The sequence below is a fragment of the Lucilia sericata genome, unplaced genomic scaffold (assembly GCF_015586225.1).
Source record: "Lucilia sericata isolate MDLA Ls3-8-SP2 unplaced genomic scaffold, ASM1558622v1 Contig000084F_arrow, whole genome shotgun sequence".
Taxonomy (NCBI): domain Eukaryota; kingdom Metazoa; phylum Arthropoda; class Insecta; order Diptera; family Calliphoridae; genus Lucilia; species Lucilia sericata.
The window spans coordinates 572448-597449 of record NW_023994117.1 but is presented as its reverse complement, the minus strand read 5'-3'; the positions used below and the strand labels follow the sequence as shown (position 1 = coordinate 597449).

General features: G+C 31.8%; 1 protein-coding gene across 1 annotated transcript; it reads right to left on the bottom strand.

Moving 5' to 3' along the window:
* Nucleotides 1-3000: 3000 nt before the first annotated feature.
* Nucleotides 3001-24385, bottom strand: LOC119599694 (homeobox protein unc-4). The gene is made up of 4 exons (XM_037949585.1): nucleotides 23860-24385; nucleotides 5298-5476; nucleotides 4895-5034; nucleotides 3001-4615 (listed from the first exon to the last, which is right to left on the bottom strand). The coding sequence occupies exons 1-4, from the start codon at nucleotides 24383-24385 to the stop codon at nucleotides 4078-4080; spliced, it is 1383 nt and encodes a 460-aa protein (XP_037805513.1). The 3' UTR covers nucleotides 3001-4077.
* Nucleotides 24386-25002: the final 617 nt, after the last annotated feature.

Sequence of the window (25002 nt, the reverse complement as noted above, 5' to 3'; positions counted from 1 at the left end):
ATAACAACAACAAATTGTATGTGAATAATAAGAGTGGCATGAAAAAAATATATATTAAAACAAATTAAGTCAATTGATATTTTATTTAATAATCTCATTTGTAAATGATTTTTTTTTTTGTAGTGTTTGTTGTTTTTGCTTCTTTTCCCTGTTTTTGTAATCATATTATAACACTGTGCAACAAAAAGTTAAGGCTTAAAATTGATTTCATTTTAAGGCGAATTCATCGAGGTGCGACTGACAGTGTGAACCTAATGTAAGTGTTTATATGAGAGTGATCCCAATCAATACGTCAAAATTGTGCATAAAGTACTAAAGTTCTCAAATACTCAACTTTATCGTACGACGAAGATGAAAAAGAGAAAATGATAACAAAAGTTTTGTTGCTTTTCTTTATTGTTTTGTCGGCCACACAATGATTGGGCATCACTTTTTTACGATGCGTAAAGTATTCTATATGTTTAAGACTGTTCACACGACACATTCGAAGTATTATCCCTATCAATACGTTAAACTTGTGCGCAAAGTACTAAAGTACAGAAATACTAAACTTTGCCGTACGACAAAGAGGACAGAGAGAAAATGAGAACAAAATTTTTGTGGTTTTTCTTCATTGTTTTGTCGGCAACGCAATGATTGTGCATCATGTTTTTGCTTAAAGTATTCTATATGTTTTAGCTTTACGATGACGTCAAAAACTTATGTCGCTTTCTAAACAACTAAAATATTAATGACCCTGTTCACACGACACATTCGAAGTATTATTCAACAGTTTATCGCCTTTTTCTTGTCATTTATTGACAAATCTCTACTCGAGGGAATATTGTGAAGTTAGTGTATGTATTTATATGAGAGTGATCCCAATTAATACGTCAAACTTATGCACAAAGTACAAAAGTTCAAAATTATTCAACTTTGTCGTACGACAAAGAGGAGAAAGAGAAAGTGATAACAAAACTGTTGTTTTTTCTTTATTGCTATGTTGCTCAAAGTATTATTTAAGCCCTACGACACCGTCAACAACTTATGTCGCTTTCTGAACTACAGAACTATAAATGAGCCTGTTCACACGATACATTCAAAGTATTATTTGATCGCCGTTTTCTTGTCTCTTATTGACAAATCCCTTCTAGAGGGAATATTGTTAATATATTGCCTAGCAGGTGAGGATGGACAATCTATTCTCTCCCAATCCACCATAGGGAATTCTTTATTCTCCGCGTCAAGTATTAAACTGCTCGCGAATCATGAGTTGTCTTCATCCTGCAATCGGGAGCAAAATACTACTAAAAAGTTGGATATCTTGGCCTCCGTTGTGGACATTAAGCCAGGTGTACAGCATGTCCTTAGGCAAAATGCTAAGGTGAAAGAGAAGGATGTACTCGAATGGAGCTCTAAGCAACCTTGGCCTTTATGTAATGCTAAGGATTTCGACTATGAATGCTCAGATGATAATAACAACACCTTGCGATACTACAGGGTGTTCCGACTCTGAATTCTAAGATGATAATAACATGCCAACAAAAGTGAAGTAGAGAAGGTGGATGGTATATGACAGCATAACTAAGCTATACTCTACCAAAAAGAGTTATTAGGGGCACAGAGGAGAAAGTTAAAGGAGATGCTTTAGGAGATTATGTTGGGACAATCCTAGGACACTCCAAATGGTCTATTGATTTCTCTCTCAACCTCGGAAGCAAAGAGAACCAGATCTTCTGAGGAACTGAAAACTGACAATAGATCCAAGAAGAAAAAGAGATCACAGAGAAATAAAACTAAAAGGAAAGAAGCCCCTAACAGCGCGAAAGAAGAAGCTAGACGCAATCTTTTCCCATCATATTCATATTGGTTCAAATCCAGAACACTCCAAAGAATATATCGTATTGACTCTCAACATTACAGGCAAAGAATAAAAAGAGATCAAACTCGAGGTAAAGTATTCCCCACCTACGCGAAAGAACAAGCTAGACCGGAGAAGAGCCGCAATCTTATGTCAAAAAGGTCTTCAAAGGACTCTGAGAGCATTCTTCTTGTGGTAAGTATTGACCAGGCCTTCAATGCTAGCTTTTTCCAGAACAAAGTTAAGGCTTTTTTCTTTTCTAAAGTTGCCTTCTTCAAAATTGGAAAGTTTCCTATTGGCAGGTCAATAGCACCTATACTGTCTTCCAAATTTGATTCTCATTAGACTCTATAGACAACCTGGAAGAGTCAAATCCTAGATTTGTAATTAAGGAGTTGTATTACTATAATTTTGCGAAATTTGAATCAAATTGACGTGTGAACATAGCATACATAAAAATTGTTGGAATTGCTTTTGTATAAGCTTTTGAAATAATAGAAAAATATGTCAAATTTAAGAGCCTATATGAATGAAAATCTAACCAACTCTGTAAAGTTTTTCAAAGATTTTGTTAATCAACTGCTACAGCAGTTAAAATGTCAAAAGTTTTGTCGCCCAGTGTTACTGGTATGTGTATGCAGTAGTGCGTTTGTTTTATAAAATTGCTTGTGTATTTGTGTGGTAGTGTAGTTGTAATATTTTCGTTTTTTTTTATTAATTATATTTAATTAAAATTACCATTCATTATAATACAAGTACAAGTCAATTACTCTAATATTGCGCAATTTGTTCAGAATTTCGTTTTCATTAAATTTAATGTGCTGTTTGCTGCTTATTTTAGTGTATGGATTTTTTTTATATATTTACCATGATTTATATTTTTTCCATTTTTTTCGATTATTTTCTTGTTTCTTAAAATATATTTTGGGCTACTTGCTCAGTTTATGACCAAAATTTATTGCAGAACAGAAGTGACAAGGAACTAAATCTTGTTTTTTTAAGTTAAGCAATATACAGAGGAAGAAAGTTTTTGAATTGTTGGTGCCTCCAAACATTGTTTAAAATAAGCTTTTATGAAAACATGTTTGCTTTAACTTAAGATTGTTAATGCAAATAAACAAAAGTTTTAAATAATTTATAGTTTTTGTAAAGAAACAAAACTTATCCAAAGGAGAAATTATGAAACTAGAAAATGCAATCAAAAGCTTTTAAGCTTTCCAGAAATTAGTGTAATGTTTAATATTATTTGACAATCTAATAGCTTTTAGTTGGTCGATAATCAAAAGCTATTTAGCTTTCGTAAAGATCTTTTCATTTTGTAATATTTTCTTTTTGTGACGATCTCTATTTGAAAGCTTTAAGTGTTAAAGGAAAGCTTTAGAATTCAAAAATTTATCGCGAGAATTAAACAAATTTCAAATGTTAAAAAGTTTGGATCGCGATATTTCTTACGAAAATCTTGGGTTAAGTCCAAACTTCTTTATATTTCCGTATCTCAAACAAATGTCTTAAAACTTGAAACCTTTTAATGAATCCCTTTGAAGTTTCCCTTGAAATAATTCTTTTAAACAACTGTTTTTTTTTTTTTTTTTCTTAAAAAAAAATGGAATTTTTGGTCGTCTGGCAGACTGGCTGGTCATATCATAATAATATATAAGAGAGACTACTACTATACATGTTCCATTTATTATGCCTTAAGTCTTCATAAAGTAATTTCTTTTATGATTCACTCATAAACAGCTCTCTCAAATTAAGTACTTTAAACTTATTTTGTTTTATGGTCCGTCATCGTCAAGGTAACGTACCTACGACGTACATTCGTTGGTTGCTGAATACAATTAAATCATTAATTTTTGGTGTTAAATAATAAGAAAAGTGCCCCTTACAGTTAAACTGCTATGAACCCAAAATATATAGTAGTTTGCATTTCTTTCACTTGTAATTATGATGATGATGATGAAGTTGGCTGGCTGTCAAAAATTTTGGTTGCTTTATTGGTTACTGCTGCTGGAAATTTCATCTAAATTTATGTGTTATATGCCGTATATACAAGAATGTTAATGAGTCCAATCATTTGTCAAATGTTTTTGGTTGGTTACTTCTTACATAAGTATATATCTTTTAAGTTCAACTGTTAATATTTTGTTTTTAAGTTATTTCTAAGTTGTTTTTTAAGTTTTCGTAAATATTTTTGGTATAACATTTGTCTGCTCTCGCCTTACAGTCGTCTACAAGACTCATGTATTGTTGAATAACAACGATTCTATGCTAAAGGGATTACTGCGTCGTATACTAATCGGTGAGGTTTGCTGATGATTCGGTGAGGAGGAGGATGATGACGATGAGGTGGTATTTTGTAATTTTAAATGAAAATTCGTTGCTCGACCGGGAAACAGAAACGGTTTCTCATCTACACCTACGTGCAGATTATGCTGATTACTATTGTTATCATCGTCTCGATTATCGATGCCACTATTCGACATGGGACTGCCCAGACCATTGGGACTACCACTGGGCGAATAGCTATTGTTGGCTAAATCACTGCCGCGTGGTGATCGGAAATCCAAGTCATCATCGTCATCGCTCTCTGTTCCGCCCACCACATCGATTTGGATGCTATCATCTTCGAGATCTGAATCAGAAAATGTGCCATTGGCTTTGTGTTGTGATATGTATTCAGCCTTAAGTGCTTCAAAATCAACGGTTATACCTTTTGCCTGCAGTTTTCTAGCCTGTCTATCAATGGCTTTGGCTAATTTCTTTCTTCGCCGTGCTCTGCAATTGAAAATTTCAAGAAAAATATAGATTTTGTTTAATAACTAGAATTTTTAAGATTTATTTTAATCAAAAGCTTTTTGAAAAGTTTTAAATCTTTCCTTAGAACCTTTTTCATAATGATTTATCAAATCTTTAAAGCTTTGATAAATGATTATATTTAAAACCCTAAATTTATACCAATATCATTGCAATATCTAGACTATTCCAACAAATACGGATAGTACGTTCCATCTAGCGGATAGTACGTTCCATCTAGCCTTAATCTTGATAACTAACCTTTCTTTAGCTTTTAATTCATTGGGCGGGATGGGTTCACCGGAACAGGTTTGAGGCTGAGCATTGTGGGCAGGTCTACCAGGTCCTTTCTTGGTATGCTCACGTTTTCTAACTTTGGCACGCCGATTCTGGAACCATACCTATCTGAAACAAAGTGTATATTTTTAGAATAAGTTCGGAATAAGGAATTAACTTATATAAATAACCAAAACTAATAAGAAAGCGAGAAACCTAAGATGCCTTAACTATAGCAAGTTGACAAAATTGCCGACGGCTTAAATATGGAAACATTTCCTTATTTTGTATTCAAAATTCTCTATATCTCTTTTTATTACGGTTATTCTCTTAATTACAAATACAGTACAAATTTTAATTGAAAAATTTACATCAAAACTAAACTTACCGCAACACGACTCTCCTTGAGATCTAAACGCATGGCCAAAGCCTCACGCATAAATATATCGGGATAATGACTGGCCGAAAACGCCCGCTCCAATTCCTCCAGCTGCCAGGAATTAAAATTTGTACGAGATCTACGACGTTTGGCAGCACTGCTCTCGTCATCGCCATCTGCGGAAAACCCTAAAAACAATAAACAGGATTAAAAATTTAGAAAACTTCAAACTATTAATTAAGAATAAATGCATAGTAGGCTAATTAAGTAAAAATTATAGTCTTCGTTTACACAAGAATGAAAATAAATTATTAATTTTTACATAAACTTTTTATTAACAATTCAAAGTAAAAACTTGTGTAAAATTGTTTTTATTTTATGACCCAAACAAAACTATGTTAAAAAATGGGGATTTTTAAAATCCCCAAGGATTATGTTTTTCTATAGTTTAAATTAGAGTGAAGGGCTGTTGGCCCATTTATTTCATTTGTAATTACAGACCGACACTTTAACACATACAATTATATGTAAGTTATTCCACACATATACAATAATAAATATTCATAATCATATATTTCAATTATCAACATTTTTGTTTTGTTTTATCATAAATATTAGTAAAACGTTCATATACAAACAGTAGAGGGTGAAATTATAGCAGTTGTAATTTGTATGACAGAAATATCCCAGCTGTTTTATAAGGAATACATTGTTCTCTTAGACAAGTTTTTTTTTTCGAATTAACAAATACTTGTTTAATTGAATTTTGGACCATTTTACCATTAAGTGGCTCTAAGTAATGTAAAGAGAAAGTCTATCATATCCCTTTAGTGTCCCTAGATAATCTTGGTGCTATTATCATCTCACCGCTAGACATCCTCATAAAGAAGGAGCCACGCAAATCTGCACTGTCCCTTTAAAAAACTGTTGTTGGTGGGACTTATAAATACATTTATGATTGATCCTTACATGTAGACTCGTGACTGTGGATCAGCAGTTCTGATACTTTACATAACCTTTGAGATTCTTCTAAAAAAAAAATGGACCAATGGCAATTCTAGTGCGATAATCTGTGGTCCAAATTTCGTAAAAACCCTTCCTATGAGTAATTATCCATTAATCTTTCAGATGATGAAGTTTACGAAATTATAATTTCCATTAGAGAATGTCTGAGAAGGAAGTTGAGAGGATTAAAGATATTTGTCATGTCGGGTAGTCAGGCGGTCCTTAAGACCTTACTATGACATGAAATCGGGCTTGACATCACTCAGACACAAAAAAATAACCATTAACCTAATAACCTAACTTGATGGCAGGAATAAGTTGATCGTGTATGGCTTACAAATGGTTTCAAACAGATAAATGGCAATACTGGTGCAGGAATCTGTGATCCCAAATCTGCCAGGAGAAAGTTTACACAATTATCATTTGCATTGGACAATGTCTGAGAATAAATTTGAGAGGATTAAGGATTTTGTGATGTCGGATAGTCAGGCGACCCTTAAGACCTTACTATGACATGAAATCAGATCGGATATCGTACTTGACATTTCTCAAAGAAGTGGGTAGACACAATAAACTGACACTATCCTGTGAAATGTTCGAAACATGTTCTTTTCAACTGTCAGTCAGTCATTATGGCCTGTTAGAGCGAGTATTCATGGAGGCGAATTTTTATCCCCAAAAGAAATATTTTATCTCTCAACGACTAGAAACTTTAGATTCATATTTGAACTTAAATCTTAATGGTGAATCAGAGGACTATATGCAATATATTAACTCAGTGCGATAGCCGCAACAATCCAACAAGTAATCTTGAGAAAAGTTTAAAATATTTATTACGAAAAATATTTTAGAAAGTAGTTATTCAACACATTACAAGTAATCTAATAGTAATCTGTAGTTAACCGAAATAGGTTATAACACTAGTTAATGAGATGTTTCTAAAATTTAAGGGATAATCAAAAAAATCGTTTAAAATTATTATTTTAGAAAGTAGTTATTCAACCCATTACAAGTAATCTAATAGTAATCTAATAGTAATATGTAACTAACAGGAATAGGTTATATCACTAGTTCATGAGATGTTTCTAAAATTTAAGGGATAATCAAATAAATCGTTTCTAATTATTCTCGTTTTGAAATTCTCTAAAGTAAAGATGCCACAATTTTTACCACTACTGTACATTAGCACACATACATACATATTTGTAGTATTTATATCTCAAATAGTAATATGAACAGGTCATTTGTATTCTGGTAAAATGAAAACATTTTAATTACAAATCATTTTATATGTACATATAGAACCCAGCAACCACCACCACCACCTTTGCTAGAAATACGAGTGGCAAATGTAAATATTCGTAGAGATATAATTGTAACACAAGTGGCATAAATAGATTGTGAGAAAGTACAACAATACAATCTCGTATACAAACATAATCATAAATGTTCATTTATAAAGAGAATTCTATTATTTTTTTTTTTTTTTTTTGTAGATAATGGGTTGGTCGGTTGTTGGTTGCAATGAATTTTCTTTGCCTTCTACGGTTGGGAAGTGTTAGAAAAGTCAATTATACAATGTGTCCAAAGGGTCCGTTTGTCTGTGTGTCTAAAGTTGTTAACTGAAAATAACCATAATAAATACAACAAAATGACCAACAAAAGAGCATTTAAATAAATACAAGGAAAATGGGCCTGTTTTTTGAAAAAAGGCAAAAGTAACCGAAAAATACAAATGGAAATGTTTTAGATAATGATCATTAGTTTTGTTTTTTGTTAAACTAATTTTTCAAATAAGTAAAACTATGTTTTAAATAACATGGTTTTTGTTGTTGTTTTTGGTTACAGGTTGCAAGTAAACCTTAAAATAAATTCATTCATTTGAACCCTATATATATGTATATATTTCAAATGGTCAGTTGTTGCCACGGCCAACAACAACAAAAAAACAAAACTAATAAATAAATTTACAACAATACTACATGCCACAAAACAATCTTATCAAATATAATAGAGTCATTAACGGTGTTAGAGGTTGTTTTTATGTTTTATTTATTTCAAAACACAACAAAAATTCACTGCTTTCAGTTTTTGTTAAGGAACCAAAAGAACAAGAGAAGAAGAAATAATTTAAAACACCAGAAAAGTGGGAGGAGACTTGCATACATTGCCAACGCCCTAGAGACAAATAATTCTTACAATTTCAAAATTAAGGGGTGTCACTTTTAAGTAGTGGCATGTTTTCTGTTTTATTTCACTTTTATAACTTAATTCGAACAAAAACGGACTCATATAAACCATGAATGCAACTTGCCTAAGAAATCCTTGTTGCATGCATTAGCAAAGCATTTGTATGCCTCATAATAATGTTTATAATTCCCCATATTATTTCTAGATTTAAAGACTGTATTCTATGCTGTTTCATTAGAGAGATGCATGCGGCGAGTACCAGCGTCAGGAGTGTGAGTTTGTGGCATAAATGATAATTGAAATTTATTATGATTATGATTGTTATAAATGATCTTGGGTGTAATGCAAGTTGCCACAACCGGTAGGAGTTTTAAGTGCAATTCAATGCAATTGTCCACCACATCATAGTCAAATAGAAATCCACATGGTTTGTTTCACAATATTATAGACAGTTGCACAGTGCTAGAGTCTCAGTTGCAATAGACAAAATTAAAATTAACTTACAATTGCAGAAAATGCTAAAATTTTACACTCAGAGATGAAAAGTAGTGAATTCATAAACGTTGCAACATAGGAGAGAATCTGTATTGACTTAGACTTTTTGATTAGGAGCAATTAGAAAGTCAAACGATATATCGGGGATTGTCCTAGCAGTTTATCGTCAAGCTCAGAAAGTAGCGTTCCAGAAAATGGCGAAAATTATACTGGGAAACGATGTCGTGATACATTATCTTCATGCTGAGATCCTATCGTTCTAAGTAGAAAGTGGGAAAACTAATACTGGCAAACGCTATATCAAGGATTGTCTTGACAATATATGGCGAAAGTTAGACTCAAGGTCTTCTCATGAGAGCCGCAAGCACTGGCGGTTTGTCATGCTATCCTTGACATTATAGCATACCACAAAGTTTCATATGATTCATGCACATTTTGACACTTTCGAAAGTAGCATAAGGCCCATGAACTGTGCGAAAGAAATCATTAGAATATTTGAATAAATTGTCAGAAATGGGCCCTCTATTTCTCTATTATTGGAATACATAATCCATTTAGGTAATCCAAAAACTACTCCCCGGGAATCATTATTAGAGTTCATGATCCGTTTAGTAGACCTAGGTAATGCAGACTATGGATCACGTTCATTTGTTTTGAAAACCACATAGGACCCTGTGGTTCATGTACTCCTATAATTTTAGCAAGAGTATAATTTTGAGATTAGTCTAACGTAATGCATATTTGGGCCAGTCCAAGTCCTTTGTAGACTTCTCTTTGCACGCGTGTGCGCAGTGGTATATATATTTTGCAGGATATTTAGTGTGTTCCAACATCCATGAACATTATGACATTCAAAATAAGACTTTTTTGGTTACAAAATAGGACGACTACCAGGTATTCCAGATGATATAGTTAAGATTCTGAATCTAATCTGAGTATTAACTGGACTGAAGAGAAATGATCTAAGGCCTCTAGTAGAAGTATAAACCGTCTCAATTAAAGCTTTTGGACAGTTAATGGGAATAGGACGGATAGTTATGGAATAGGACGGATAGCTAGGTATTCCAGATGATATAGTCAAGATTCTGAATCTGATGTGAGGATTAACTGGACTGAAGAGGAATGATCTAAGGTCTCTAGAAAGCTCAATTAGAACTTTCAACGGTTAATGGGAAAATACCATACCGGAGGATTCCGAAGTGCTCCAGACGCTATTTGTCTTTGTTTTATTTTAGTCAAAAGTGGTTAAATTTCATAAAGAATCAGGGAATCACACCAACAGCTAAGCTTTATCTGGAGGGAGAGGTTGGCAGTTTTCAAGGAGCGCTCCTTTACCAGTGCCTAAGGAAGGAATTGAATTGAACTCCGTTCTATCAAACTAGAACACTAACCAATTATACCACCAGACGAAACCTTTAAGCAATTCGTGAACTGATATGCCCTTGTTTCGTAACGATTGACCAAATGTCTTAGAATTTGTCCAGGGTTTGTGCCTATATTGGTAAACGTAAAAAAAAAACTTTTTCAGAAGCGCAAGAAATCGTTTCGTTAACGCCAAAACCGAATGTCCATGACGCCAATGTTTCTATTTTGTTTTTGATGGGACCAGAAGGCCCACTGAAATCCGGCCAGATGATAACAGGAGATCTATAACGAACACAGTTGATTGAATTCTAGGACCGAAAAACGTCCAGGCATTAAGACATAATATTTCAAGACAATGTTTGGCGACCTGTTGGAGAACCAGTAACATACTATTCAAATAATATTGATGGGGAGGTTTTGTCTTGCAGGCATTATAGTCTAAACCAGCGGTTCCCACCGTTTTTTACTTCGCGGACCCCTTGAGGAATTTATTTAATTTCACGGACCCCCATACATATTTTGATATCTTATTGTTATAAATAACACTGTGATACAAAAGTGAAGAAAAATAAAATGCAGGCGTTCTCATATACCAATTCTATTTCGTTATAGTCCATAGAGTACGAATATATTTTTAGTTTTCCCCTATCACTTCGTTAACTTACTTTTTAAGAGCAAAAGATGCGAAAAAGAGCCATTTTTGAAGTTTTAAATTTGAAAAATCATAAGTTTAGTAGTAGTTTTCATCCGATTTTCAAATCCGATATTTTTTTTAATGATACAAGTGTTGCCGTTTAAGTAAAGAAACTCACACTTTTTTAAAAAAATTTCATTTTCATCATGCTCTACTTTGACCTTGAGGCAGTGAGTTCATCTTTTATTACTTTCCTGAAGAATCACATAAAGGAAGGTTTTGTAAAACTTGTTATTTCATAAAAATCTATGAAAAACTGGATGATTTATGCCAATTTTTCTAATAATTTTTGGTTTTCTCCATACAAATTAATTTTTGTATAAAAATGTTTATAAACATTTTTTAAACTTGTTACAAAGAAAACCAGAAACATGAACGTTTTTGTATGGAAGAAATATGCTATATTTTTATAAAACTTAGCACAACTCATAACCTTTTTCATCGATTATCATAAATTGACCATCATTGGAAACCCAACTTAATGTGCCTTTTTTCAAATGTAATAAAAGCTAAAGTTACTGCTTCATGGCCAACGTAGAGCAGTATGAAAATTAAAAATTGTGAAAAAATGTGAGTTTTTTTACTTAAAAGGCCGTAACCAAGACATTAATCATAAATTTTGGATTTATTTTTTTGGGTTGAAAGACAACACTTGTATCTTTAAAACAAAATATCCAATTTGAAAATCGGTTGCAAACTACCATAAATATATTTTTTTAAAGTTAAAACTTCAAAAATAGCTCTTTTTCACATCTTTTGCTCTTAAAAAGGAACTAAACGAAGTGATCGGGAAAAATTAAAAATATATTCCTACTCTATGGACTATAACGAAATGGAATTGGTATATGAGAACCCCTGCATTTTTTTGCTGTATCACTGTGTAATTGTTCGTCCGAAAATTGTCTTAGTCCTGGTCCATAAACCCTATAAAATATTCCCGTACATTGAGATCGGAGATGTTTTCAATTGCATGGTTTTAAATATAGAATGACTTCTAACATGATGTTTAATTTTATGATCGTGAGAGCTTTCATGTTCATTTCTCGTCAAGGTATAGAAAAGGTTTCTTTATCAAGTATTGTCGACATGTGCTTAAAGAGTCATGTTTCTAAATTTTTTTGCGATTGCATAGGAGTGAGCTGAGTATGTAAGCTAAGTTTTCGAGAAAATATGTGAAAGTTAGACTTCTTCGATGTTGTTGCGGAATGCGTTACCCACATAAAATATGACCTGAACTCTTTGCGAATGTACTGTGAATTTGGATCTTAATTTTGAATTTTAAAATACCTACGAATTATTTTACTGCGTGGTTTTGACTATTTACGCAAAACGCTATGAATTTTCTGATGTTGATTTAATAATATTGGACAACAAAATGAAGTTAAAATCTGTGTATCACGTCGGAATGGAATATTTATATTTAAAATTAACTAGATTAACACTTTTGCTTACAATTTAAAAAAATATTATGAAATGTGACCTAACCTGGGATACCAGTATCAGTATTTAATTCTAAGGCAAATCATTATCCGTCTGCTATAAAAACATTTATTTCGATACATATACATTTATAAAAATTACAAATCACTTAATACTTTACTTTATAAAAGTGAAACAATAAATTTGTAAGGCCTAGCTTCATCCTGATAAACGACCGAAACAATAAAATTCAAAGAGTCACCAACAAATCTGGGATTATTGAATAAAAATTGTGTATTTTAGTATTTATGACAAATTTGGAGATATTTTTAATATTTTCTAACATATAGATAATATTTTTTATTCATGATTTTTTTCGTTCGTCTTCGCGGACCCCCTAGGATTTTGCTACGGACCACTAGGGGTCCGCGGACCCCCTTTTGGGAACCGTTGGTCTAAACCTTACATTGTCGGACTACTATTTGTTGTGATAGCTGCAGAACGCTTTCTGGAATACGGTATACGATTTACTTCAGGTTAGGCTATTCGAAATTGGCTTGAAAGTTTGTCACAATAACGAAGAGTTCTAGTGGCGTAGAATCTTTATATTGACAGGAAAATGGGGGAAACTCCCAAAATTTTGCCAAAAAACTGGAATTCCAAAAATTTCGAAATCGAAAATGTCGGAAAAAATACAAAGATCATTATTACATTTTAATGACCATATCATTTAATTTATTAGATAGTTCCAATTAATAAAAATTAACAGTTCCAAAAATTTTAATGGTCAATAAAACTTAATGAATTTTTATGACAATTTATAAATTTTTAAAGAGAATTTTATAGTTCTACCACCCAAGTTTATTATTCTTTTATTATAGTTTAAGAAACATTTGAATTTATTGTAAAATTAATAAAAAATATATTTAAAAAAAATATTAAGCTTTAATTAATCAGAGTTTTTATTTTAAATATAAACACGCCAACAACACAAAAGTGTTAACCCATGTGGTTAATAATACACAAAAAATGAGAAAAAAATTCAATAAAATAGAATAAAAACAATAAATTCATTAAAAGTTCTGTGTTGTTGTAGTTGTTCTTTTCTACTGTTGCTGCCGCTTGTTGTTAAAACTAATGTTTGTTTGTTGCATATTATAACATTTATGTTGTTGCATGCAACACATAACTATTTAACAACTTGTATACACAACTCTCTACTACTTACGTGCAACAAAGGCAAAAAATTACACCAAAAATTATTTATCAAAAGCCGAAACTTTATAGAGAGATTGTAAAGGAAAAAATTCAAGCGAAATTCATTTTGGCATTTTTTTTTCATTCCTTAAAACATTGCATGACACAGTGTCAAATGACTTAATGGACAAAGAAAATGACTTTTCCACATGCCAACTGAAAACATGTTTTCATGTTAGAGAGCACAGTCATGTGTCTATTACATTTTTACAACAACAACTACAATTGCTTCAAACATTTGCTTAACCGAAAAAAAATCTTTAAATTGGGAGTGAAGTTTTTAATCATTTCCAATTATGCCACTATTTTATCTTGATTTTTTAATTATAATCTGCCCAAAAAAAAAAAGAACCGAAAACAAAAAAGAGCAAAAGAAATCAAAATGTTTTGATTGAAATCTTTAAGAAATGAAAGTATGGGTCAAATGTAATTAATATTTGAAATTTATTATAAGAAAAAAAAATATGGCAACAATGTTAGGGATATAAAAGATAAACTAGTAAGAATTTATAGTCGAGCATGACCAACCATATGATACCCTGCAACAGTGATAATTTACACTTTATTTAGAAATATTTTAACAATTTTTTGACAAAAAAGGAGGGGTTATATGGAGGCAGGGGGTTAATATGGTCCTATCCTTATATATGGTAGAGGAATTTACTTCTACATCAGTTATTTATGCAGAATATTATCGTGACATTAGTGTTTATGTTATGAAATAATATGATCTGTCAAAATGTGTGGAAGAAAGCGGATGGGATCGTCTAAACGCAATATGTAATGAAACCATAAACACATACAAAAAAAGTGAAACAGCTGTTTCCATCTTACCTTGTTATTGTTTTATACCAATCAGTGTTGCCAACATTGGTCAAGCAAAACGCGCGCAAAAAAATTAAAAAGGGGTAAAAAAGCGTAATTTTCTAACTGAAAATGGGTAAAAAAGCACTAACGTTTTTAGTCAAATATTGTTTATTTTAATAAAAATTGCACATTATTTCGCTCATTTCCTACAAGACTCCAAAATTCGTTTTTTAGAACATTGACTACAAAACAAAACATGCGTCATACTAAAGTCTTTCATCTGTGTGAGTTAGATTTTTAGTAACGTAAGAACTAAAACTAATGTTTGACGAATATTAGATAAATAAGATGAGAAATTTTCAAATTCCTTGATTTGTTTAAAAATTATTTTAAAAATAGTAAAATGTCATTAAACATTCAAACTGACAGGCACACTACCAACTGGCGAACCGATGTAACCACACCCAAATTGTAAAATTGTGTGAAATATATTTTTTTTGCAAAATCTATATATATTATTTTTAAGTTTATATATCGATACCCATAAAATTTTGTACATAGATTTTGTTTTGTTGGTCAGTTATATCGTCATAAAATTCGGAATAAAGAAATAAATAAAAATCTTTTTATTGCGAGTACAACGATGAAGTAATCATGGAGGCTTTATATATTAGGGATAGGTTCAATTGTGTAAAAAAATTGTATAAAACTTATTTTTTGTCAATTTTCATCGCTGTACTCATATTTTTAAGGGGACCTTAATAGGGGGTAGGGTAGGTTACCGAAAAATCCGAATTAAATTCGGTAGGAAGATTACTTTTGTATAAAAGTTGTTTATTTCGAATTTCTCCGCTATACTCGTATTTTTAAGTCAGTAAAGAGCGTTAAAATCAATTTTTGAAGGTGACCATATGTGGGGGTAGGGTCAATTATGGACCGATTGCCGTAAAATTTGCTAGAGAGATTTTGGCTTATATAAAACATATTTATGTCGAATATTTTTAAGTCGGTAATGAGTATTAATGTCATTTGGTAGAGAAATTTTGATGCATATAAAAGTTACTTATGTTGAATTTCAACGCTGCACTCATAGGGAGACCTTATTTGGGGGTAAGGTCAGTTATGGACCAATTCCCATAAAATTTGGTAGAGACATTTTGCCTTATATAAAACTTATTTATGCCGAATTTCATCGCTATACTCGTATTTTTTAAGTCAGTAATGACCGTTTAAATCATTTTCTGAAGGAGACCTTATATGGGGGTAGGCTCAATTATAGACCTATTGCTATAAAATTTAGTAGAGATTTTGGCTTATATAAAACTTACTTATGTTGAATTTCATCGCTATACTCGTATGGGGGGTAGGGTCAATTTTGGACCGATTCACATAAAATTTGGTACAGAGATTTTGACGCACATAAAACTTATTTATGCCAAATTTTATCGCTATACTCGTATGTTTAAAACAGTTGTGACTGTTAAAGCTGTTTTTCGGGGGGTCACTTGTATGGGGGATATGCGAAATTGCGGACCCATATTGCCCATTTGCCATACCAAACAAACCTTACCTATAAGAAATATTTGTGGAAAAATTTAACTCGCTTGCTCTTTCCGATCTAACCCTATCGTGCTTTCAACAGACAGACGGACGGACAGATGAACAGACGGATGGACATGGTTAGATCGGCTTAGAATTTAATAAGGACCCAAAATATATATACTTTTGTGGGTCTACGACCAATATTTCGATGTGTTACAAACGGAGTGACAAAATCAATATACCCCATTCATCTTTTTTGATGGTGGGTATAAAAAGCACTAAATGCACTGTCATAAAATTAGAAAGCACCACTGTAGTGCCTTTTTGAAAAAAGGCACCATGAGCAAAATTTTCCGCGTTTGGCACACCAAAAGGCACCGCAAATAGTGCTAAAAGCACTAAGTTGGCAACACTGATACCAATCGTGTAAACACGGAAAATATAAATCATATGACTTTTATTCTCTTTTTTGTCAAACGGATGGAATTCCTTAAGTGAATTTTGACCATCAAGTTATTTTCTAAAGGGAACCTTGTATGGGGGATAGGGTCAAATGAGGCTTATATAAAATTAAGTTTTGCCCATTTTTTGAAGTGATACAAAAACATTTAACATATTTATGAGCTCAGAAGCCTTATTCGGGGGGTACGGTTGTATGGGGGTTATACGAAACAATGGTGCGGTTTTAACTATTTTCAATAGGCTTCGTCCTTGAGAAGAGTAGGTGCCTAATTTTATCAAATTATCTTGAAAAATTGCGAACTGTAGAGTGCGCTCAAGGTTTACATGGATACACAGACGGACGGACATAGCTAAATCGACTCAGAAAGTTATTACGAGCCGATTGGTATACTTTAAGGTGGGTGTAGGACCAATATGTTTGGATGTTACAAACATCAGCACAAACTTAGGGTATTATGCCGCACTATACTGGTGTAGGGTATAATTAGCCAAATACTTCCCAATACATTTTTGTACACACATACATACATACAAACAAGATTTAACTCTATCGTGAAAATCTTGATGACATAGTCAGTCAAATGGCAGCAAGACTATATTAGTATTGTTGAAGTTTGAGAAAGTCATTAGATTTTTGTTAAAATAAGATTAATTCAATATTTATGACAAAATTTTTAAATTGTTTTTTTTTTTTTCAAAATTAATGAATTTTTTAAAGTCCAAGTTTTCTTTTTCACTGTTGAATAAATATTTCAAAAATAATTTACATGCATAACACATAAACACATTCATTTAAACAGTTCATAAATGATGAATGAATTTCATGAATTTATGACATTTTTCATTTCCGGTTACGAAAAGAAAAGCATAAAATCCAAATACAGAAATAAAACAAATGATGAAACGTATAAACACATGAGTGAAAATACTAAAACTGATTATTGGATAATATCGGTTGACTACAAAAAGCTAAAACATCTTCATCATCTTTCATCATCATCCTCCGCACAACTCTTTGCACACGAGTACAAGCAAATAGAATTTTCTTAAAATTTTTATTTAAAGGATGTGTCAACGAGTTTTCCAAATGATGTTTTCTTTATTATATAAAACTCAAACTTCAAACGTCAAATGTTTGTTGTTTGACAGCAGGCGGGTTTCATTTTAATACGCATCGTTGCCTTGCGTAGGTATCACTGTGTTTCATTATAACTCCCCACAAAAAGAAACCAAGAAAAAAGCTTTAGAAGCTCTAAAAAAACAAAAAGAAGTTTTTCACATATTTTTTTTTAAATTTCATTTCATGGCATTTTCAATTTTTCTTGCGTTTTACTTTTTTCTTACTTTTCATGCGATTTTTTGCAAAATGATTAATGACTTTTTGGCAGACATCTAGCAAAACATATTTATAATGTTGCACGTATCAAAAACATATAAAAAATAGATTTACTTTAAAAAAACACACACACAACCAACACTCCTAAAAAATATTTATTAATTTAGTTTTTTTATCATAGAAGTGATTATGTTTATTTTTTACGTGTGTGTGTTTAAATTTTAACCCCACATTTCTGACAGTGGGCTAAATATAAAGTCTAACAAGATTTTGGTTTAAAACCTTTAATAAATATTTTTGCAAAATTTTTAAAAACTTTGGGAAACAATTAACTGCAGCCAACAACATAAATATTTTTTTGTTTCATAAATTATTTGCCACCCTGTGTACACATTTAAAATTGTATTTGGAAAGTTTTAAACAAATTATTTTAATATTAAATCAAATTAATCAGTGGAGTTAATTTTTCTTTCAAATATTTACACACACACGCTCTTTTTTGAAAACATGTGGTCGTACAACTTATTTGTGAAATTTTTCAATTATTACAGCCAAATCATATTTTGAGTTAATCAAAGAAATTTGTTTGTGTAAAAAAGTTTTTATTCTTAACAAATCAGTAAAGTTTGATTGACATATCACAGATCTGATCCTAATGATAGGAATTATTACCTGAAAATTTTTAAAATTTGTACTAAAAGTACGTATGTAAAAGGAAATATTTTATATTCTAGAATATATCAAAAGTGGGACTAGTGAAGTCGTTAAAGTCGTTCTCTAAAAACAATTGTGATTCTCATCGACTTCTGATAGTATTTCGAATAAACTAGTTTTTAGGCAATATTTATGTTAACAGAGCCGTTTTCTGAATCGTACTTCAAGTGCTAGTTTACACACAGCAACTCTTAGCGCTTTTGAGAAGCAACAAAAGTTACTGGGTGTGAACCGTCATTAACAGAACAACCTGCGAAAATTACAGTTTCAAATGCATTCTGTAAGAAGTTCTATCATTAAGTCGACTCTTTAAAACATATCGACTCTTCAGAATCACTCACTTGTCGGTTCACACTCTCAGCAACTTTTGTTGCACCCAGAGTATTTTGACATCATTAGCCCAGCTTTTGTCAAACTCCCTATAAAAACGCTTTGACAATCGTGCGTTTGCTCTCAATTGTTGGTTACTTCTTAAATATGCCATGGTTACGCCACTTTTTGTTTTTGCATTAGAGAAAATAAAGAAGAATGTTATCTCTTCAGAAAGTTGCTCAGTGTGAACCTGCACTAACAAGTAGTATTTTATGATTGAGACAACAAGTTGAATTTTCGACTTTTTTAAAACATTGATGTGATTTTCAAGTAGTTCTTAAAGAGCTTTTTATGAACTAATTCCTTAGCAATAGTTATGCATTGGATCTACACAAGTTTAACAGAATATTTTTTGAAACATTATTTAAATCAAATGCCGATTTCACTTGCGAGGATGACAGTTTCGAACAGTCATCCCTATATAACTTTTCGAATCCATAACAAAACCTCTTATATGTAGGGTTCTATAGTTGAAACAAAAAGTAGTTTTTTAGACTTAAGTAGAATTCTATCAATCGGCTTTCTAACCAGCGAGTTTTAGACGAAAAAGTCGATGATCTTGAAAGTTTTCAAATTGAATTATAAAAGATCGAACTAAATCGATAGATAAAAGTTAAAAAGTATGAAAAAAGTCGATCTTAAAAATGTTGTGAATTGCAAAAGTCGACTTTTCATAAATTGCAACTTTCAAAAAATCGTGTTTTAGACGCAAAAGCCGAAATTTTAAATAGAATTCTAAAATATCGAAATAAGTCGATAGGTAAAAGTGTAAAAGTATGAAAAATAGTGAATTGTAAAAGTCGACTTTTCATAAAAAGTCGAAGATCTTGTTAGTTTTTAAATAGAATTCTAAAAGATCGAAATAAATCGATAGATAAAAGTGAAAAAGTAAGAAAATAAGTGGAACTTAAAAAATGTTTGAAAAGTCGTGAATTGTTAAAATCAACTTTTCATAAATTACAAAAAGTCGCAAAATCGAAAAGTCGACATTTTGTAATAAATAAGTCAATAGGTAAAAGTGAAAAGGTATGAAAAAGAAGTCGATCTTAAAAAACATTGAAATGTCGTGAATTGTAAAAGTCGACTTTTCATAAAATAGAAAAATCGTAAAGTCGACTTTTTGTAATCCATTAAAAGTAACTTATGGGGGCATTTTTTCAGCTTATTTAAACTTTTACTTACAAAATCGTTTATTCGACTTTGTTCTTACAAAATAGTCGACTTTTCTTTACAAAATAGTCGACTTTATTAGTAGAAAGTAGAAAAATCGAAAAGTCGACTTTTTGTAATTCATTAAAAGTAACTTTTGGGGGCATTTTTTCAGCTTATTTAAATTTTTACTTACAAAATCGTTTATTCGACTTTGTCCTTACAAAATAGTCGACTTTTCTTTACAAAATAGTCGACTTTTCTTTACAAAATAGTCGACTTTATTAGGACGATATAGTTTTCTGCAACTGTTTTTGTAAAATAGACCATTGTTCTTAAGTCAATTTATAGAACTCTTGTTATGAAGATGAACAATATTTTAAAATTTTTACACAAAACTCATGTAAGAAACTTATTTTTCAAAAAAATTTTCTTTAAGAAAATGATTATCTAAAGGAAGTTCGACTAAAATTCGATTAAGATTCTTACATAAATCACCTAAATTTTGTTTAATCACTTTTCCAAATGGAATCAAATTATACTAAACATGGAAATAGTGATTTTATATCCAATTTCTTTTAAATGAACTCGTGTGAACGCAGCTAGAAAAGGTACTGAACTTGAACTAAGTAGAAGTATAGCTATCTCCGATCCTTGATCGGAAAACGAAACAACAATGCAGCATACTTTATTGGATGTGTTTCCTATGTGTATATCCTTAATCGGGAAATGAACTCGTGTGAACGCAGCTAGAAAATTTACTGAACTTGAACTAAATAGAAGTAAAACTATTAAAGATCTCTGATCCTTGATCAGGAAACGAAACAACAATGCAGCAGACTTTTATTGGATGTGTTTCCCATGTGTATATATATCGCCGAGATAGAAGTAACATGATCAATTACTTCCCTAGAAATGAAAGTCTATCATTCTTTATCAAAGAAACCAATTGGTCAAATCGTGACGAAAATATTCTTATCTCCAATGCTACTTCTTTAGGGATCTATGAATTCAGCAGCAGAGTCTTTCAACTTATATGACTTTTTAAAAAATGTCTGTGAAGTCAATAAAAAATACTAAATTGATTATTCATCTAAAATACAATCTGTGTCTACGACTAGAACCTATGATAACCTTTAATAAAAACTTGTAACCTAGCACATTTATATTGTAACTAGTTGAGAGATTAATTTAAAATAAAAAATAATTAAAAAAAACACAATTTTAATTAATTTAAACCCGTGCAACAGTAAACGACAAAAAATAAACTTTAATTTAGATTTAAAAAAATATCAAGATATCAAGTTACAAAGAAAGCCGATTATAAATAAATTAAAGGTGTTTGTAATTGCTAATTAAAGTTTTAATTATTTTAAATAAAACTTTGTATGAAAAAATTTAAAACAATTACAGATTAAAAGTGTTTGTTAGTTTATTAAAATGTTACCTATAATAATAATGGCAAAACATTTCTATTTAATTAAATTGATTGATTATCTTTTTTTTTTTTGTAAATGTTGAATTGATTAAACAATATGACATTTGTTTTGCATTTTTTCACAAGCTGTGTTGTCAGTTAAATGAAAACATTATTTGAATTTGCTATTAATAACGAATATTTATAAAAACAAAAAAAAAATAATTGCTAACAATTGATAAGCATTAATAACAATGTACTTCTAATGTATTTTACTAATTATTTTACAAGGTTGCTGCTGATTATAGAAAACTCTTTAGAATTGATTGATTTTTACTTTTTTGAAATGTTGTTGTTGCTTATTCAAAATAATATTGAAAAATAAATAATCAATTAGTTTGTTTGTATTCAATTTGGAAAAAAATATTGTCTATTCAATTTAAAATTATTGTCTGTCAACGTCAGTTTTTGTAATTTTGCAAATACAAAAAAAATCTAGTTTACATGGAGATTGACGGATCTTTTTAAGGCTTATGACGGCCGTCTGGCAGAAAATGTTATGAAAGGCATTGCTGATGACCTTTTGATAAATAGACTAAACAAAATTATTAACTTTTTAATAATAAATAAAAACAAAATGTTGTAAAATGAATGATTTTTAATTGAAAACTTTATGTTGGAACTGAAATTTTGATTTTCTTACGAAAGTTTTAAAATATTGAAAAAAAAAACAACTTTAATCTTGTGTTGGAATCAGCCGATTTTAGTGAGAGATATCTCCCTCCCATTGAAATATGTATATTTAATATATGAGGGGCACTTACAGCTGAACGACTCTTAACTTTAAGAGTCATTAGTATATACTGAATATATTGGAAGGCTGGACACAAATTTCGGACGTGCCCGATCCTATAACAGACAAAGAATATGTCAGGAACTTTGAAACACTGTTGCCAGATAGAATGTCATGAACAAGTGCAACATTAGACCAAATACCTTTAGGAGTTCGTTGCTAGCTTCTAGGCATATGTCCGAGCAATAACAGAATGCGTAAATTGTCATTGTTAGGTTTTCTTCGAAATAAGATCCAAATATCATTGGAGATCCAAATAACGTACCAAAATGAGCTAGCCGGCAGCATGGGGTATGGATAAAGAAACCTTGTTAGCTACGTATAAAATGATTGTTCCGTCAGTGGTCAATTATGCTGCTCCAGTGTGATCACCTTCGCTCAGTGATACCAAAGAGTATTTAATACATAGAATGTGCGTCTCGTACAAGATACATTTTCAATACCGGTTCTTGATACATAAAAAATACGTGTAAATCATAACAACCCGCATGTCAAGATACGTATACTTGTAATATTCTTTGGTGATACCTAGTGGATAAACATTCAAAGCTGCGAAAATGTCGCCCTAAGGACTATAACGGGCTGCCTATAAATGACCAAGAAACATCACCTACACGAGGAAACGAAGGTCCTCACAGTCAAGGAACACAATGTCATGTTGACTAAACAGTTCATCCTGGGATGTCATCGGAGAAGTCATCTCAACTTTAACATCACACAGTTGGACACTCCCCCGAGGCATGTCAGTAAGGAACTTCGTATTTATGATGAGAACATAAGCAGATATGTGCAAGTTCCATTAGATCAGTTCAGATCAGCAGCTTTGAACGACATTCATAGAAACGGCATCAATTGCGATGTCGCAGGATACCGCATGAATGTCGTATTTGGAGGTCGGCCATAGCAGACACAGAAGAAATCCTGCCGCGGAAAAGAAGAGCAGTTCTGGCATAACTAAGATCTGGATGGAGCAACAGCCTTAATGCCTACTGATCACGTATAGACCGTGCCGTCCCCATCAAATGTCCTGCATGTGGTCAAGCTTCTCATGACACTCACCACATATTCAACTGCTTAGCCAACCCTACTTGACTTTATCCAATGGATTTATGGACGCATCCAGTTGAAGTAGCCCAATTTTTAGATCTGGACATTGATGTAGAACCCCCCCAATTGGATTATTGTATATTTTTGGCTGCTACAATAGCAACAACAACCGAAAAGAGACAAAAATGGCGTTTTTCAAGCTTTAGGTCACGATAACTCAGAGATGTGATGGAGAAAATCATTTAAGAAAGTATAACTTGGTCTCAGGGTTTTGACTTTTGTCGACCTGTGTAATTTTCAAACATTTTATGAAACCATTACCATATATAAAAGTGTACTTTCCAGATAAGAGCGAGTACAATATCTGGAAACAGGCCCAAAATTAAATTTTAGACCAAAAGTGTTGCCTAATTTATTAAAAACTGTTTGTTAAACAACTCCACTTACCAGCATCATCATTAGATCCTTCACTTGGTGGACCCGTTGGCGGCATATTCTGTCTATTTCCAATCATAAGACGATGTTGTATCGCCACCGTAGCCACAGCGGCGGCAGCCGATGTTTGTACGGCGGAAACATTACGCATGGCCACACTGAGACCCGTTAAGTTGGCAAAAGCATTGCTAGCATTAACGGCCATCTGAGAAGCGGCTGCAGCGGCGGCATTTTGTTGAGAAGTGCCTTCAAAACGCGGACGGCCCAAAAATGGGGCACCACCAAAGACCCCCGGTACACCAAACTGCAGAAATGGACTCCAGGGTGGGACACGTACACCGCCGGGGGCTAATTGAGCAGCGGCGGCATATAGTTGTAGGGCAGCGGTAGGATGTAAACCCTCCGACGGCATGGCGGGCATACCGTTAGAGCTGTGATTGCTGTTATTGTTTACCGCTACAGTGTTAGGTGGTGATAGCTGTTGTGGTGGCGGTGTTTGTTGTAATGAAGAGGACTGTTGTTGTTGTTCCAAAACCATTATTGTTTGGGCAATATATGGAGTAGGAGTACAACTTGTTATAAAAAACTAACTATACATACAAACAAAAATGTGTTTTTGAAAACCGTTTATAAATTTTCGTAGTTTTTTTTTTTTATTAAATTTCTCTTAAATTTTTTTCTTTTTTTTAAAGTAAAGAATAGATTTTAATTAACAACATGTATTTTTATCACTGATATTATGTTTTAAATTATTCACAAAAATCACTACACGTTTCCTTTTGTTTTCTAAAAAAAATTTAAATAATTTATGCAAAATTATTTTATTTTTTCTTTAAAGTTTTTTTTTTTAGTTAACTGTTTCCTAAGGGGAGTGTATGTGTTGACGTAGCGTAGTATAAATATTTTTTTAATATTAAATTAGAATTTACAATCCATCGATTAAATTAATTAATTAAAATTCAATTATTATTTTTATTACTACTATTAGTATGTATTAATAATTTTGTTGTTTGAGTGTGTGGATATTTTGCGCTATTAATTGCTTTCAATTGCTGTGTTCCGCAGCAAAAAAACAAGTTGTGTTAAATCAATGACGTTGTTAACGGGCAACTAAAACGTTTATGCACTACAATCCGGTTTTTGTTGAATTTTTGT